Source organism: Felis catus, chromosome B4 (genome assembly GCF_018350175.1).
Source record: "Felis catus isolate Fca126 chromosome B4, F.catus_Fca126_mat1.0, whole genome shotgun sequence".
NCBI classification, from domain to species: Eukaryota; Metazoa; Chordata; class Mammalia; order Carnivora; family Felidae; genus Felis; species Felis catus.
The window spans coordinates 39,938,234-39,957,257 of record NC_058374.1 but is presented as its reverse complement, the minus strand read 5'-3'; the positions used below and the strand labels follow the sequence as shown (position 1 = coordinate 39,957,257).

At 37.7% G+C, this 19,024-nt stretch overlaps 1 protein-coding gene across 5 annotated transcripts in view; it reads left to right on the top strand.

The window, feature by feature from the left end:
- Positions 1-18,379, top strand: part of AKAP3 (A-kinase anchoring protein 3) — a 47,183-nt gene extending 28,804 nt beyond the window's left edge. For all 5 annotated transcript variants that reach the window (XM_023256695.2, XM_023256696.2, XM_019834387.3 and 2 more), the window contains one exon: positions 18,037-18,379. In XM_023256695.2, the coding sequence (XP_023112463.2) occupies positions 18,037-18,192 (156 nt within the window). In that variant the 3' untranslated portion in view covers positions 18,193-18,379. The remainder of the gene's footprint in view (positions 1-18,036) is intronic.
- The last annotated feature ends 645 nt before the right edge of the window (positions 18,380-19,024 follow it).

Here is a 19,024-nt window from a genome sequence, read left to right as displayed (position 1 = left end):
TCTTTTTTATAATAGCCATTCTAACAGGTATGAAGTGATATTTTATTGCGGTTTTGATTTGCTTTTCCCTGATAATTACTTCAATTAGATATTGAACATCTGTCTTCTTTCAAAAAATATCTATTCAGATCTTGTGCCCCTTTTTTGTTGCATTATTCTTAAAATTTATTGAAATATGGTTGGCATACAATGTTGTATTAGTTTCAGATGTACAAAGTAGTAATTTTATAATTCTACACATTACTCAGTGCTCACCACAATAAGTGTAGTCACCATCTTTCACCATACAAGGTTATTACAATGTTATTGACTTCATTCCCCATGCTGGACTTTTCATCTCCATGACTTACTTATTGTGTAACTAAAACCTTATACCTTTTCATCTCTTTCACCAGTTTTGCCACCCTCCACACTCCTTCCCTCTGGCAACCCCTAGTTTGTTCTCTGTATTTAAGAGTCTGTTTTTGTCTGTTTATTAATTTGTTTTGTTTTTTAGATTCCATATATAAATGAAATCATGTAATATTTGTCTTTCTCTGACTTATTTTTTAATCAGGTTGCTTGCGTTTTGTTGTTAAGTTGTAGGAGTCATATATTTTGAATATTAACCCCTTATCAGATGTGTAATGTGTAAATATTTTCTCCCATTCAATAGGCTGCCTTTTCATTTTGTTGATGGTTCTATTGTTCTGCAGAAGCTGTTTAGTTTGATGTAGTCCTATTTGTTTTTGCTTTCATTTCCCTTGCCTTTGGAGTCAGACTCAAAAAAATCACTAAGACCAATGTGATGGAGCTTACCACCTGTGTCTTCTTCTAGGAATTTTATGGTTTCAGGTCTTATAGTCAAGTATTTAATCCATTTTGAGTTAATTTTTTATATGATGTAAGGTAGTGGCCTAGTTTCATACTTTTGCATGTAGCTGTCCAGTTTGCTGAGCACCATCTATTGAATAAACTGTTCTTTCCTTGTTGCATATTCTAGGCTCCTTTTTGTAAATTAATTGACTATATATGTGTGGGCTTATTTCTGGGCTCTCTATTCTGTTCCATTGACTTATGTGTCTGTTTTTAGTTTGCAAAACCATACTTTTTTGATTAGTATAGCTTTGTAGCGCAGTTTAAAATCAGCGAGCATGGTACATTCAGGTTTGTTTTTTCCTTCTCAAGACTGCTTTGGCTATGTGGGGCCTTTTGTGGTTCCTTACAAATTTTAGAATTATTTGTTTTAGTTCTGTGAAAAACGCCACTGGATTTTGATACATATTGCATTGACTCTGTAGATTGTTTTGGGTAGTATGGACATTTTAACAATGTTAGTTCTTCCAATCCATGAGCACAGGATACCTTTACATTTATTTGTGTCATCTTCAATTTGTTTTATCAGTGTCTTACAATTTTCATTTCACAGTACTTTCACTTTTGTGGTTAAATTTATTTCTAGGTATTTTATCCTTTTGATGCAATTGTAAATAGGATTGTTTTAATTTCTCTTTTTAGTAATTTGTTATTATTGTATAGAAACAAAACAGGTATCTGTATATTGATTTTTTTCCTGCAACTTTACTTAATTTCATAAATTAGTTCTGACAGGTTTTTGGTGGTGTCTTTAGGGATATATATATATTCATGTCATCTGTAATTAGAATTTTGCTTCTTCCTTTCTGATTTGGATGCCCTTCATTTCCTTTTCTTGCTTAATTTCTGTGACTAGGACTTCCAATAATATGTTGAATAAAAGTGGCTAGAGCATTCTTGTCTTGTTCCTGATCTCAGAGGAAAAGCTTTCAACTGTTCACCATTGAGTATGATATTAGCTGTGGCTTTGTCATATAAAGCCTTCATTGTATTGACATAGGTTCCTTCTATACCCACTTTGTTGAGTGCTTTTTATCATAAGTGGGTATTAAATTTTGTCACATGCTTCTTTCTGCATTTATTGAGATGATCATATAATTTTAATCTTTTATTTTGTTAATGTGGTATATCATATTGATTCATTGGTAAATGTTGAGCCATCCTTGCATCCTTGGAATAAATGCCACTTGAGCATGGTGTATGATTCTTCTATTGTAATGTTGAATTTGGTTTGCTAATATTTTGTAGAGGATGTTGTATCTATGTTCATTTAGGGATGTTGGCCTCTGATTTGTTTTTCTGGTGTCCTTATATGGTTTTGGTATCAAGGTAATGCCTGGCCTGTACAATGAGTTTGGAAGTGTTCTCTCCTCTTCAATTTTTTTGGAATAGTTTGAGAAAGACAGGTATTAAATCTTCTTTGAATGTCGTAGAATTCACCAGTGAAGCCATCTGGTCCTGGACTTTTGTTTGTTGAATCAGATTACTGACTCAATCTCCTTGCTAGAAATCAGTCTATTCAGATTTTCTTCATGATCCAGCCTTGAAAGAGTATATGTTTCTAGGAATTTATACATTTCTTCTAGGTTGTCCAATTTTCTGGCATGTAATTTTTCATAGTACACTCTTATAACCCTTGGTATTTCTGTAGTATCAGTTGTAAACTTCTCCTCTTTCATTTCTGATTTTATTTGAGCCCTGTGTGTGTGTGTCCTTAGATCTGAGGTAAATCTCTTGCAGGCAACAAACAAATGGGTCTTGTGGGTTTTTTAAATCCAATTTCATGATTATTTTCTGTTTTTGTTGTTCCTCTCTGTTCCGTTCTTCTCTTGCTTTCTTCTCTTGTGGTTTGGTGATTTTTTTTTAGCGTTACATTTAGATTTCTTTTCATTGTCTTATGTGTATCTAGATTATTGCTTTATGGTTACCATAAGGTTTACATATAACATCCTATATTTACAACAGTCTATTTAAGTTGATAGCATCTTAAGTTTGAGCACATTTTTAAAATTCTACATTTTTGCACCTCACCTTCCATCTCATTGTTCGTTCTCACCATGTTTATCTATTCTTCTCCTGAGTTTGGTGAGCATCTTTCTGACCACTACTTTGAACTCTTTATCAGGTAAATTACTTATCTCCATTTCATTAAGGTCTCTTTTTTGAAGTTTTGTCTTATTCTTTTGTTTGGAATATATTACTCTGTGTTCTCATCTTGTTTAACTCTTTGTTTGTTTCTATGTATTAGGTGAAACAGCTATCTTTCCTAGCCTTGAAGGAGTGGCCTTATATAGGAGATGAAACTTATTATCCAGCTGTACCCTAGCTTTTGGCTGTTTCTCAGATCTTAGTGATTTTCTGATTAGCTTGATTTGTTCTTTTTTTTAATATAATTTATTGTCAAGTTAGCTAACATACAGTGTATACAGTGTGCTCTTGGTTTTGGGGGTACATTCCTGTGATTCATCACTTATATACAACACCCAGTGCTCATTCCAACAAGTGCCCTCCTCAATGCTCATCACCTATTTTCTCCTCTCCCCTGCCCTTCCCATCAATCCTCAGTTTGTTCTTTGTATTTAAGAGTCTCTTATAGATTTACTTCCCTCTCTGTTTGCAACTATTTTTCCCCTTCCCTTCCCCCATATTCTTCTGTTAAGTTTCTCAAGTTCAACAGATGAGTGAAAACATATGATATCTGTCCTTCTCTGACTGACTTATTTCACTTAGCATAATACCCTCCAGTTCCATCCACGTTGTTGCAAATGGGAGGATTTTATTCTTTCTCATTGCCAAGTAGTATTCCATTGTATATATAAACCACATCTTCTTTATCCATTCATCAGTTGGGCTCTTTCCATAATTTGGCTATTGTTGAAATCACTGCTATAAACATTGGAGTACATGTGCCCCTATGAATCAGCACTCCTTTATTCTTTGGATAAATTCCTAGTAGCACTATTGCTGGATCATAGGGTAGTTCTATTTTTAATTTCTTTAGGAACCTCCACACTGTTTCCCAGAGTGACTGCACCAGTTTGCATTCCCACAGTGCAAGAGAGTTCCTGTTTCTCTACATCCTCACTAACATCTGTTGTTTCCTGAGTTGTTCATTTTAGCCACTCTGACCAGTGTGAGGTGGTATCTCAGTGTGGTTTTGATTTGTATTTCCCTGATGGTGAGTGATGTTGAGCATCTTTTCATGTGTCTGTTAGCCATCTGAATGTCTTATTTGGAAAAGTGGCATTCCATTCTGCCCATTTCCTCATCAGGTTATTTGTTTTTCGGGTGTTGAATTTGGTAAGTTCTTTGTAGATTTTGGACACTAACCCTTTATCTGATATGTCATTTGCAAATATCTTCTCCTATTCCATCAGTTGCCTTTTAGTTTTGTTGTTTCCTTCCCTGTGCAGAAGCTTTTTATTTTGAAGAGGTCCCAATAGTTCATTTTTGCTTTGATTTGCCTTGCCTTCAGAGACACGTTGAGCAAGAAATTGCTGTGGCTGAGATCAAAGAGATTGTTGCCTGTTTTCTCCTCTAGGGTTTGATGGTTTACTGTCTCACATTTGGGTATTTCATTCATTTTGAATTTATTTTTGTGTGTGGTGTAAGAAAGTGGTCCAGTTTCATTCTTCTGCATGTTGCTTGTCCAGTTCTCTCAGCACCGTTTGCTAAAGAGACTGTTTTCCAATGGATACTCTTTCCTGCTTTGTCAAAGATTAGTTGTCCATATATTTGTGTGTCCAGTTCTAGTTTCTCTATTATATATGTTTGTTTTTGTGCCAATACCATACTGCCTTGATGATTACAGCTTTGTAGTAGAGGCTAAAGTCCAGCATTGTGATGCCTCTGCTTTGGTTTTCTTTTTCAACATTGCTTTGGCTATTTGGGGTCTTTTGTGGTTCCATACTAATTTTAGGATTGTTTTTTCTAGCTTTGAGAATAATACCAGTGCAGTTTTGATTGGGATTGCATTGAATGTGTAGATTGCTTTGGGTAGTATTGACATTTTATTTTATTTTTAATTTTTTTAACGTTTATTTATTTTTGAGACAGAGAGAGAGCATGAACAGGGGAGGATCAGAGAGAGGGAGACACAGAATCTGAAACAGGCTCCAGGCTCTGAGCTGTCAGCACAGAACCCGACACGGGGCTTGAACTCATGGACCGCAAGATCATGACCTGAGCTGAAGTCAGCCGCTTAACCGACTGAGCCACCCAGGCGCCCCTTGACATTTTAATAATATTTGTTCTTCCAATCCATTAGCATGGAATGTTTTTCCATTTCTTTGTGTCTTCTTCAATTTCTTTCATAAGTTTTCTATAGTTTTCAGCATACAGATATTTTACATATTTGGTTAGCTTTATTCCTTGTTATTTTATGGTTCTTAGTGCATTGTAAATGGGATCAATTTCTTGGTTTTCTGTTGCTTCATTATTGACGTATAGAAATGCAACCGATTTCTGTGCATTGATTTTTGTATCCTGCAACTTTGCTGAGTTCATGTATCAGTTCTAGTGGCTTTTTGGTGGAGTCTTTTGGGTTTTCCATGTAGAGTATCATGTCATCTGCAAAAAGTGAAAGTTTGACTTCTTTGCCAATTTGGATGGCTTTTATTTTGTCATCCGATTGCTGAAGCTAGGACTTCCAACACTATGTTAAACAACAGTGGTGAGAGTGGACATCCCTGCCATGTTCCTGATCTCAGAGGGAAAGCTCTCAGTTTTTCCCCATTGAGGATGATATTAGCTGTGGACTTTTCATATATGGCTTTTATGATGTTAAGGTATGTTCCTTCTATCCCAGTTTTCTTGAAGGTTTTTATTAAGAAAGGATGCTGTATTTTGTCAAATGCTTTTTCTCCATCTATTGACAGGATCATATGGTTATTATCCTTTCTTCTATTAATGTGCTGTACACATTGATTGATTTGCAAATATTGAACCAACCTTGTAACCCAGGAATGAATCCCACTTGATCATGGTGAATAATTCTTTTAATACACTTGAATTCAACTTGCTAGTATCTTGTTGAGAATTTTTGCATCTGTGTTCATCAGGAATATTGGCCTGTAACTCTCCTTTTTTGTGGAGTCTCTGTCTAGTTTGGGAATCGAGGTAATGCTGGTTTCATAGAATGAGTCTGGAAGCTTTCCTTCCATTTCTATTTTTTGGAACAGCTTGAGAAGATCGGTATTAACTCTGTTTTAAATGTCTGGTAGAATTCCCCTGGGAAGCCATCTGGCCCAGGTCTCTTATTTGTTGGGAGATTTTTGATAACTGATTCAATTCCTTGGATGGTTATGGGTCTGTTCAAATTTTCTATTTCTCCCTGTTTGAGTTTTGGTAGTGTGTGGGTGTCTAGGAATTTGTCCATTTCTTCCAGGTTTTCCAGTTTGTTGGCATGTAATTTTTCATAGTATTCTTTAATAATTGTTTGTATTTCTGTGGTGTTGGTTGTGATCTGTTCTTTTTCATTTGTGATTTTATCTATTTGGATCCTCTCTGTTTTCTTTTTGAGAAGTCTGGCTAGGGATTTATCAACTTTATTTTTCAAAAAAACAGCTCTTAGATTCATTGATCTGTTCTACTGGTTGGGTTGGGTTTTGTTGTTTTTTTTTTTTTTTTTGATTCTATATTGTTTATTTCTACTCTAATCTTTATTATTTCTCTTCTTCTACTGGTCTTGGAGTTTATTTGCTGTTCTGCTTCTTGTTCCTTTAGGTGTGAAGTTATATTTTATATTTAGGATTTTTCTTGTTTCTTGTGATAGGCCTGGATTGCAATGTATTTTCTTCTTAGGACTCATTTGCTGCATCCCAAAGCGTTTGGATTGTTGTGTTTTCATTTTAATTTGCTTCCATATATTTTTAAATTTCTTCTCTAATTGCCTGGTTGACCCATTCATTCTTTAGTAGGATGTTCTTTAACCTCCATGCATTTGGAGATTTTCCAAATTTTTTCTTGTGGTTGATCTCAAGTTTCATAGCATTGTGATCTGAAAATATGCACAGTATGATCTCAATTCTTTTATATTTTTTGAGGGCTGTTTTGTGACCCAGTATGTGATCTATCTTGGAGAATGTTCCATGTGCACTTGAGAAGAATGTGTATTCTGCAGCTTTTGGATGAAAAGTTCTGAGTATATCTGTCAGGTCCATCTGGTCCAGTGTATCATTCAGGGCCATTGTTTCTTTATTGATTTTCTGCCTAGATGATCTGTCCATTTCTCTAAGTGGAGTATTAAAGCCACCTGCAGTTACCAGATTCTTATCAAAAAGATTGTTTATATTTGTGATTAATTGATTTATATATTTGGAAGTCTCCAAGCTGGGGGCATAAAAATTTATAATTGTTAGCTCTCCTTGATGGATAGACCCTGTAATTATGATATAATCCCCTTCTTCATATCTTGTTACAACCTTTAGAATCTAGTTTGTCTGATACAAACATGGCTACTCCAGCTTTCTTTTGACTTCCAGTAGCATTATAGATGGTTCTCCATCCCCTCACTTTCAATCTGAAGGTGTCGTTAGGTCTAAAATGGGTCTCCTGTAGACAGCATATAGATGGATCTTTTTTTTTTTTAATCCATTCTGATACCCTATGCCTTTTTATTAGAGCATTTAGTCTATTTACATTCAGCATTATTATTGAAAGATATGGATTTAATGTCATTGTATTATCTGTAGGTTTCATGCTTGTGGTGGTGTCTCTGGTCCTTTGTAGTCTTTGCAGCATTCCACTCACAAGGTCTCCCTTAGGATCTCTTGTAGGGCTGGTTTAGTGGTCATAAACTCCTTTAGTTTTTGTTTGTCTGGGAAATCCTTTATCTCTCCTTCTATTCTGAATGACAGTCTTACTGGATAAAGGATTCTTGGCTGCGTATTTTTCCTATTCAGCACATTGAATATTTCCTTCCACTCCCTTCTGCCGAGTTTTAGTGGACAGGTCTGCTACTACCCTTGATGTGTCTACCCTTGTAGGTTAAGGCCCGTTTGTCCCTAGCTGCTTTCAGAATTCTCTCTTTATCTTTGTATTTTTCCAGTTGCATTATGATATGCTGTGGAGAAGACCTATTCCTGTTAAGTCTGAAGGGAGTTCTCTGTGCCTCCTGGATTTGGAAGTCTTCTCCCTTCCCCAGATTAGGGAAGTTCTCAGCTATAATTTGTTCAATAAACCTTCTGCCCCTTTCTCTCTCTTCTTCCTCTTCTGGCACTCCTATGATACAGATATTATTATGTTTCATTGAACTACTTAGTTCTCTAATTTTCCCCTCATGGTCTAGTACTTTCTTATCTCTTTTTCTCAGCTTCATCATTTTCCATAATTTTATCTTCTGCTTCACATATTCTCCCCTCTGCTTCTTCCATCCTTGCTGTCACTGAATCTAGTTTATTTTTCACCTTATTTGTTTTGCACCTTATTTACAACATTTCTTAATTCATCGTGACTGTTTTTTAGTTCCTTGAACTCTGCATCAATAGATTCTCTGCTGTCTTCTATGTTGTTTTCAAAACCAGTGATTATTCTTATGGCTATTATTCTAAATTCTTGATCAGATGTATTGTTTATGTCTGTTTTAAGCAATTCTCTAGCTGTCATTTCTTCCTGGAATTTCTTTTCAGAATTCTTCTGTTTCATCATTTTGTCTAGTTTTCTGTCCCTTATGTGTTTTAGTAGCTTGTTATGTGTCCTGTACCTGCAAGCACTACTATATTAAAGAGGGGTCATGTGATGTCCAGGGCCTGGCCCTTCAGGAGGTGTTTTTGGAGTGTCTTACATGCTAGCTGTTGTTGTGACTCTGGTTGCTTTATCTCCCTACTTGTAGTGGTGGTTTGGACCTTCCACCAGGTGTGCTTTGATTTGTTCATTGACATAACCCTTGGGACCAGTGGCTGCCCTAGTCTGGATGAGGGGCCGTCTGGTTCAGTCAGTGTCAATCTTGCTCTGGTGGCTACACAGTTACCAGGCATGGATGGGTGTGGTGTGGCATAGGCATGTCCCACCTCCACTGTGGGCCCCTTGTCCATTCCCTGAAATCCCACCTTGTTGGTGATGGGGAGAAAAATGGCAAAACCCCATTCTCTCCTCCCCAGACTGGGTGTCCCAAACCACTCTGTTCAGACCATCTTTACAGTGCCATGCAGGCATGAGTAGGTCAGTTTGTTCTGCTCCACAGTCTCCTGTGCCCCCCAGGTGCTCAGCTGGGATTCAAACCCCAATGTATTAAAGGATCTTGCTCTGCACACCCTGGTTTCAGGGAAGTAGTACTCCAGCCAGCCAGCCAACAAAGGGCCTCTGGCTCCTCACAGTGCCACATGTGTGTGAGCGGGCTGTTTTGTTCCAGTCCGCAGTCTCCTGTACCTCCCAGGTGCTCGGCTTGGATTCAAACCCCAGTGTCTTAAAGGATCCCACTCTGCATGCCCCAGTTCCGGGGTAGTGCCACTCCACTCAGCCCACCAACAAAGGCCTCTGGTTGGCGGGCACCTGCAGGGTCTTTTGTCCTTGGAATGGCTCTGTGCCTTCTTCCCACAGCACTCAAGGGAGGGAATTGCTTTCTCTGACTGCAGACTGCACTCTGAGCTAGTTACCAAGCCTGGGACTGGCTCCCCTCCTCCCCAGGTGCATGAACAGGGCAGCTGGCCCCAGTCCAGAGAAAACCCTGCAGTTAGAAATTGATTCTTTCTCCATTTTGTCCATTCCCTGGTCCGTGGTTTTCTCTTGTCCAAATACAATCCTTCCACAGCCTCTCTCTTCCTTTTGTCTCTCCACAGAAGGGGATCCCTCCCCTCTGTTCCTATGCCACCTATTTTATCTCTCCCAGTTTGCAATCACATACCTATGGTCTGCCAAGTTGTCCCCGTGGGCTCTTGGAGATGTCTCTGCCACTCCGCAGCCTGTACTCTTGGAATTCCAAGTCCTCTGGCCTCAACAGTGCTGCGTTTGAGGGATGAGGGAACTTCGGGTTCCCCTATTTCACCACCATGTGGACTGGAACCTCACTTGAATTGTTCTTAATAGGTCCCAGTTGTTGAGGGTGTGCCCACATCTGGCAGTGTTCCAAAGGGAGGGATCTCAGACATTGCCTAGTTTCAGGTTAATTGTAAGCCAGATCCTCAGGCAGCAACTTTTAAGGTATGTAAATATACCCACAGTTGTAATCCCTGAAGACTTCCAGACCAGGAGATCTGGAGATCTTCCTGGGCAATAGTTGCAAAATTCATGTATTTAGACATGTGCTCAAGCTCCTTTTTAGGAGATATCAACAAACTGTGGCAAGGCCTTTTTCACATGAAGACTGAAGATGTATTTCAGTCTGCTGTCTGTGCAGTGCCATGGGGTGGTAGCCTGCCAAGGACTGTCTCTCTGTTGCAGACCCATAGGGCCCAGAAATGCAATTCCCCTTGGCCCCGAGACTCAGATGCTCAACGAGCATCCCTTTTGTGGTTTGTGCCTATCCATTGGCTGTGGCATGGTGAGCCATGGCTGCAGTGTGCAGGAACAGGGTGCTCTCACTGGAGCTAGCAGGCCTGTGGGTGGTGTGAAAATGACATCTGCCAGTATTGGCACCAACAAGGCAGAAGGAAAACACAAAAATAGCACCTGCCTTCATCCTGAGAGTCCCAGTAGGTTTCTGCTTCTGTGGCAGATGCTTTAAGATTAAGAAATGAGTCTCCTTTGCATATAGTCTAGGAGCCTTTCAAACTGTTGCTTTTGTGCTGTGTTCCAGGATGAGTGGGTTTGTATACAAACCATTTAAGAGCAGATTTTTCATTCCCTATAGCCATTTGGTTCTCCTGGGAGTAAACACTGTTGGTTTTTAAGGCCAGACATGTTAAGAGCTTACCTCTCTAGCACAGTTCATTAGGGTTGGGTGTCTGATATGGGGCACAAACCCCTCACTTCTCAGGGACAAGCTTCACATTATGAGATTCCTCCTGAGTGTAGCTCTGTGCATTTTCTTGCTAGACCATGTCTAACTGCCTCTCCTACCCATCTTGATGTGGTCCTTCTATATTCTCTTGTGGAAGCACTGTTCAGCTAGCTTTTGGGTCCTTTTCAGAGGGACTTATTCCATATGTAGCTGTAGATTTGTTGTGTTTGTGGGCAGAGGTGAGTTCAGGATCTTTTCATGCTGTTATCTGGAATCCTTCCCTGAAATCAAATTTTGAGGCTGGAAAGCATGAATACTTATTCAAGTTGCTGCTTCATGGTAATGTAGAGGAATTAAGGAATAGAGACCATCCCTACCACACATATACACATACACACACACCACACACTTAGGGCTTTTGATAATTTCATTTCAATTGAGAGAAATAGAATAGCACCAAGTAAGTAGTAAGCATGGCACAAGAGGTTGGAATTATTTATAAAAATAATTCATCCTCATAGAAACCAGAGGATGTGGAAGAATAAGTGGTATTGGTAACCCTTGTAACTGGGTTACTTTGTTTATCTGATTACTGAAAAGACACAGGATTGTATAACATACAGAAGAGGCTATACTATGTAAGAAACTCTGTGATTTATAAACTTGGAACTAAAGTGTGTCTATGGACCAACAGCACTGGCATCACCTGGGAGCTTGTTATAAGTACAGAATCTCAGGCTATATTCTTGCCCTACTGAATTAGAAACTCAATTTTAGCAAAATCCCCAGGTCATATGTGTGTACATTTAAGTTTGGGCTAGAGGATATAACATGGGGTTCCAATCCTAGATATATCCCTAAGAGTTCTTGGCAGGTTCTGTCTCTTTACAGTTTTTCCAGTCTGTAAAAGACAACTATTTTGATACACAACAATTAGTAGAGGGGCCTATATTCACAAAAGCTTTAGACTGAAGAAAAAAATCTAAAAAGGAGCATAGGTTTCATGTGTATGATATGTGAAATGCTTTTTTCTATAGCCATATTGTAAGTCAAACCCATTATACATAACATACATAACACATTCTGGTTTTATATTATTTTAGATTAGAATGTCTGTAATATACTTAATTAAAATGAAGGCAACATACTTGCATTCCTCTTATACACACAAACACATACACACATACATACATCTTTGCCCAGTGTAAAGATAAAGATGATCATCTATTTTATTAAAGGGAAAGAATGGAAAGGATGGGCAACAGCATGTCCAAATCTCAACTAATAAGTAGGTTTGCATTGAATATCAGTGTATTTTTAGTAAGAGTTGGATGAAGTATACATCAAAGAAACTACCTGAAAATTATTTGAGATTTTTTTTTTTTGGCAGAAGGGGAGATATGGAAATACTCCCATGCTAATGCTGTAACACTGTGATGCCCATGAACCCAATTTCTTTAAACAAATTTGTATCCATATTTCATTAGATAATATGTGTATAGTACTACATCCAAAGTCACAAAAGGCACAGTGAAATTAAGGATTTTTTTCTATCCTTATCTCCCAACCCATTGCCCTCCCTGGAGAAAACCTTTCTGATTAATTTCTTCTTTATCCTTCCAGAAATACATATGCATATACAAGCAAATGCTTATAGGTATATATCTTTTCCTTAAGTCAATATATATATATATATATATATATATATATATATATATATATATATGTATTCTCTTCCACAACATATTACCTGCCACATTCTTCTTAGTGGCTATATATTATTGTATAAGGATATTTAACCACTCTCCTATATATGGACATTTCAGTTGCTAATATTGCTCACTACAGGATGTTAACAAAAATTACCAATGTTTTTCTCTAGTACTTTTATGATTTTTTTTTTAATTTTTTTTTCAACGTTTATTTATTTTTGGGACAGAGAGAGACAGAGCATGAACGGGGGAGGGGCAGAGACAGAGGGAGACACAGAATCGGAAACAGGCTCCAGGCTCTGAGCCATCAGCTCTGAGCCATCAGCCCAGAGCCTGACGCGGGGCTCGAACTCACGGACCGCAAGATCGTGACCTGGCTGAAGTCTGACGCTTAACCGGCTGTGCCACCCAGGCGCCCCACTTTTATGATTTTTAAAAATATTTAAGACTTTGATCCATTTTCAATTCATTTGTACATAAGGTATGAGGTAGGAATGCAATCTCTTATTTTTTTCTAAGTGCTACAGGTTGTTGGTTCTTTTCTTGAATGTTCTGTTCTGTTATATTGAATTGTCCATTCCTAGTATTTTACTAGCATATTGTTTTAATTACTGCTATTCAGTAATGTGTTTTAATATCTGATAAGTCTAGGAACTCCTTACTTCTCTATCTCAGAACTTTCTAGGGTACATTTCTGTTTCTGTCCCCCAGCCACATGTAACCATTTATGTTTTCCATCATCATAGGTTTACCTTTCTTTCATTTTCTATAATCGAGCCATAAAATATGCAGTCTTTTACATCTGTAAAAGACTACACACACTAAGCATAATATTTTTGAGGTTTATCCATGTTGTAGCATGTATCAGTAGTTCATTTCTCTTTATTGCTGAATTTCATGAAATGGATATATAATGCATTTTATTTATCCATTCATTAGCTACTGGAAATTTGGATTATTTTCACTTTTTTGCTATTATGAATAATGCTATTATGAATACCCACATACAAGTCTTTGTGTGGACACATGTTCTCATTTCTCTTGGGTAACAAGAAGTGGGATTGCTATATGTTATGGTTAGCATAATTCTTAAGAAACTTCCAAACTGTTTTCCAAGATAGCTGTACCATTTTACATTCCCACCAGCGGTGTATGTGGGTTTCAGTTTCTCCATATTTTTGTCAACATTATTTTTTTATAGTTGTTATAATGGTATTTCACTGTAGATTTAATTTGATAAACATCATTTTATGTGCTCATTAACCATTCATATATATTTTTTGGTGAGTTGTCTGTGCGAATCTTTTACCCATATATTTTTGTTAATGTTTATTTATTTTAGAGAGCACAAGCAGGGGAGGGGCAGAGAGAGAGGGAGACAGAGAATTCTAAGCAGGCTCTGAGCTGTCAGCACAGAGCCTGATGCAGGGCTTGAACTTATGAACCGTGAGATCATAACCTGAGCTGAAGTCAGACACTTAACCAACTGAGCCACCAAGGTGCCCCTCTTTTGCCCATATTTTGACTGGGTTGGTTTCTTCTTAACCAAGTTATAAGAATTCCTTATATATTCTGGATACAAGTCCTTTATCAGATATAAATGATTTGCACATATTTTCTCTCAGTCTACAGTTTGTCTTTCTTACTCAATGGAGTCTTTTGAAGAGCAAAAGTTTTCAATTATAAAATCTAATTTATTTTTTGCCTTTATTGCTTGTGTTTTTTTTAATAGAAATTTATTGTCAAATTGGTTTCCATACAACACCCAGTGTTCATCCCAAAAGATGCCCTCCTCAATGCCCATCACCCACTTTCCCCTCCCTCCACCCCCTATCAACCCTCAGTTTATTCTCAGTTTTTAAGAGTCTCTTATGGTTTGACTCCCTCCCTCTCTAACTTTTTTTTTCCTTCCCCTCCTCCATGGTCTTCTGTTAAGTTTCTCAGGATCCACATAAGAGTGAAAACATATTGCTTGTGCTTTTTAATGTTATATCTAATAAATCCTTGCCTACCCCAGTGGTTCTCAACTGGAAGCAGTTTTGCCCCCAGGGGACATTTGGCAGTATCTAGAGATATATTTTGTTGTGTCATCAGCTGAGAGGGAGCTGCTACTTGGGTCTAGTGGAAGAGGCCAGGGATGCTGCTAAACATCCTAGAATGCACAATACAGCCCACAACACAGAATTACCTGGCCCATCACGTAAATAGGACCAGATTGAGAAACCCTGACCTAACCCAGGCATGAATATTTTCTCCTTTGTTTTCTTGGATAATTTCAGCTCTTATATTTTGGTCTGTGATCCACATTGAGTTCATTTTTGTGTATAATATGAGGAAGGCATCGAAATTCACCTGTTGCATGTGGATATGAGTTGTCTCAGTATCATTTGTTGAAAAGACAAATGGAGAGCTGGCCCTTATGAATTATCTTTCCCCTTTTTAAAAAATCACTTGTCCATAAATGTTGAGGTTCTAACTTTTTTTCAATTGATGTTTCAATGATACATTTTTTTCAATATTTTTACTTTTAACTTACCTATATCATTTGAAGAGTTTTTTTCTTTTTTGTAGGTAACATATAGTCTAGTTATGTTTTTTTTAATCCATTCTGACAGTTGGTATGTTTACATCATTTACATTTAGCCTAATTATTGATATGTTTGGATTTGGGTCAACTGTTCTAATTTACCTCCTTTTCCCCCATTTGTTTCCACCTTTTGGATTATTTTTTTTTTTTTAGTATTCTGTTTTAATTTATTGTGTTTTTTGACTATATCTCTGTGTTGTTTTTTAAGTAGTTTCCCTAAGGATTACAATATACATACTTTTTAGAGTCTATGTAGAATCAATAGTTGCCACTTAAACTGTGGTGTAGAAATCTTACTACTTTATAGGTCTCATTACCTTCTCCCTTACATTGTAGTTATTTAATGTAATCTACATATATTAGAAAAATCCTTAGACAATGTTATTTTTGCTTTCAATTATAAAAAATAAAGTCACACCTCATTTTATTGTGCCTCACTTTATTGTGCTTTGCAGGTATTTCATTTTTCACAAATTCAAAGGTTTGTAGCAACCCTATATCTGGCAAGTCTGTTGGTGCCATTTTCCCAGCAGTATTTGCTCACTCTGTGTGTCTGTGTCTCATTTGGGTAATTCTCAAAATATTTCAAACTTTTTCACTATTATATTTGTTATGATGATCTGTAATCAGTGATAAAAATTCACTGAAAACTCAAATAATGGTTGACATTTTTTAGCAATAAAGTATTTTTTAATTATGTACATTGTTTTCTGGACATATGCTGTTGCACACTTAATAGTGTAAACATACTATTATATGCACCATTATACTATTAGTATAGTGTAAACATATAGTGTAACTATTAGTATAGTGTAAACAATAGTGTAAACATACTATTATATTTTTTTGGTTTGACTCACTTTATTGTGATAAAAAAAAATTGACTCACTTTATATAAAGTGTGATATCACTTTATTATGGTGGTCTTGAACTGAACCCACAATATCTTCAAGGTATGCCAGTATTTTAAAGAACAGAGAAAATTTATTATTGAGATTTTTACTGTTTCTGCTGTTCATCATTCATTCCTGATGTTCCCAGTTTCCTTCTGACATAATTTTCCTTTTGCCTGAAGAATTAGAACACAATTTCTGGCCATGACTTCTTTTGTGTTTTTTTTTTAAGTTTTTAAAAAATGTTTTATTTATTTTTGAGAAAGAGAGACAGTGCAAGCAGGGGAGGGGCAGAGAGAGAGCGAGACACAGAACCAAAGCAGGCTCCAGGCTCAGCTGTCAGCACAGGTCATGATCTCACAGTTCGTGGGATCAAGCCCCACATCAGGCTTTACACTGCCAGCATAGAGCCTGCTTGGGATTCTCTCTCTCTCTCCCTCCCTTTCTCTCTGCCCCTCCCTGGCTTGTGTGCACTCTGTCTCTCTCAAATAAATAAATAAACATTTTTTACCTTATTCCTGATGTATAATTTTTGATACAGGATTCTGATTTGGCAGTTCTTTTTAGTGCTTAAAAGTGTTGTGCCATTTCCTTCTGACATTTTTGGTTTTTGACCAAAATATGCTGTCATTTGAATTATTCTTTTAAAAATAATTCAGCATTTTCTCTGACTGCTTTCAGATTTTTCTTTAATTTTCAGCAATTTGATTTTGACAGGTCCTAAAGTGAATTTCATTAGGTTTATCTTATTTTAGGCTCACTGAGCTTTTTGAATTTGTCAGTTATATTTCTTGGCAAGTTGGGGAAACTTTCATCCATTGTTTCTTGCAGCATTTTTTCTGCAAACTCTTTATTCCTCTCTTGGAACTCTAATGACATAAAAGCAAGGCCTTTGGCATTATTCCACAGGTCCCTGAGCTCCCTTTATTTTTTTCAAAGAGGTTTTATTGAAGAAAGTTTAATCAATTTCTTATGTTGTTCAATGCAGTTTATTTCTATGAATCCATCTTTAAGTTAACTAACTTTTCTCTCTCATCTTCATTCAATTTAGCCCATCTGACAAGTTTTCATTTGGATTTTATGTTTTTAGTTCTAAAATTATATCTTCTCTTTGTTGACTTGGTCCTTCCATTTGTTTTAAGAATATCCGTATGTTACTTTATTCTCTCTCATGGAAATTTCCCCCTTTGGAAAAGCTCCTGATACTTGGCCTATTTATTTTCCTTTTAACTCTTTCTCAGAGAGTCAGATGCAGAATACACAAAATAAAAATCTGGTTGTTTTTATTTGACAGAAACAGTGCAAGTGGGGGAGGGGCAGAGAGAGAATCCCAAGCAAGCACCACCCTCCCAGCACAGAACCCAATTCAGGGCTCGAACCCATGAAGAAGCCGTGTGAGATCATGACCTGAACCGAAACCAAGAGTCACGCTTAACCAACTGAGCCACCCAGGTGCCCAAAACTCTGGTTACTTTAGATGAATGGTGATGTACTGTGTTCATATGGTCAGAATTATTGCTTTGGCTAATTTTTCTCATTTCGAGCTTGGAAAGAGAGAGGAACATGGGGTTCAGAGATCTGGATATGCATGTTGCTTCTGCTAATTTCTAGCACTGTATTACTGACAAGTCTCACCACCTCTCTGAGCCATATCTTCATGAGGGTTGAATGGATCTCTGAGTTGCTCTTGTGCTCTAGCATTCTAGGCTCTCTGTTCTGTGGGGCATGGAAAGCAACATGTCCGTTTGTCCTCTGGTTATTTCACCCCTGCCCTTGTCAGTCTTAGGACAATGGTGGAAGACTGTTTTATGATATTACAGTGAGCTTAAGAACTTTAAAAGTCTTAGAAAACAAGATCACTCTTGACCAAATACCTACTGGAGGAAGCAAGATTTAGTCTTAGTGGGAGATCGTACTTTCCATATGATGTACAGGTGGATGCTAACATCTCTTCTTTCCAATTATGGAAGTCTTCTCAGCATCTAATTGGAGCCCCTTCTTCCGAAGTTTTCCAAGTTCTGCCCAGCCTCTTTGTTCCAGCCTTGTCAGGCCCTTTCTGGTCTGCCCTGGGATGCTCTGTCCTTACACTACTGCTTTCTTTCCTTTCCACAGCTACTTCAGCTCTCGGCTGCTGCTGTGGACAAAGGACGTAGTGTAGGTGAGGTCCTGCAGTCGGTGCTGCGCTACGAGAAGGAGCGACAGCTGGACGAGGCAGTGGGAAATGTTACACGGCTGCAGCTGCTGGACTGGCTGATGGTGAACCTGTGATCGGCGCCCACCCACTGCTTTCCCTTCTCCCCATCCCTTCTTACTTCCACAGCTCTCCATATCCTTACAGAGCCCTATCATACCACTCACATCAAAGACACGTCATCTTATGCTAGTCACTGGATTTTGCAGATTTTCCCGTCCATGCAAGCAAGGACACAAAATTAAAAAGATTACATTGAAAGGACTCCAGGTGTTTGGTTTCCTTGGGATCCAATGGACAATAAGGTCAAGAAATTTCAGGAATTAAAAAATAATCAGATGGATAACAAGAAGAAAAGTAGTGCTGGACTGAGAGGACTGCTAAGGTGTTTCTATGTATCCTGTCTGTGCTACAACTTGCAGATCTCTGGCCTTAAAATGTTCCCTAAGAATAAGACTATTTAGCCTTTATAATCATGCAAATCACAAAGTATCTTCTATTCAACCTGTATCATTCTCATTATGATATGGAGGACTTGGCTTCTTCTCCTATCTCTGTAGAACAACGGTCTTCCTCAATTTTATTCATAGTTGGTGTCAAAAAAGGTCCAGAAGACCTGAGTTCTATTGCCACGTCTATACTTTTCTGGCTATAGGACCTGGGACAAGTCACCTGTTAGGACATTTCTCCCACCTAAGGCATTTTCTGTTCTTACCCTCAACTTTCTGTGAAATTTTATATTTTTGATCTTGCTAGAAACTTTCTGCTTTGGTTCCTAATTTCTGTATTAATTCCATCTCTTGGGGGCTCTACTCAATTCTGTCAACCCCTGGAATATTTATCTTTCCTATTTCCTTTTGACCCTCTGCTATTCTCATTCTGTTTCACCTTTCCTGGGTAAAAGGTGTC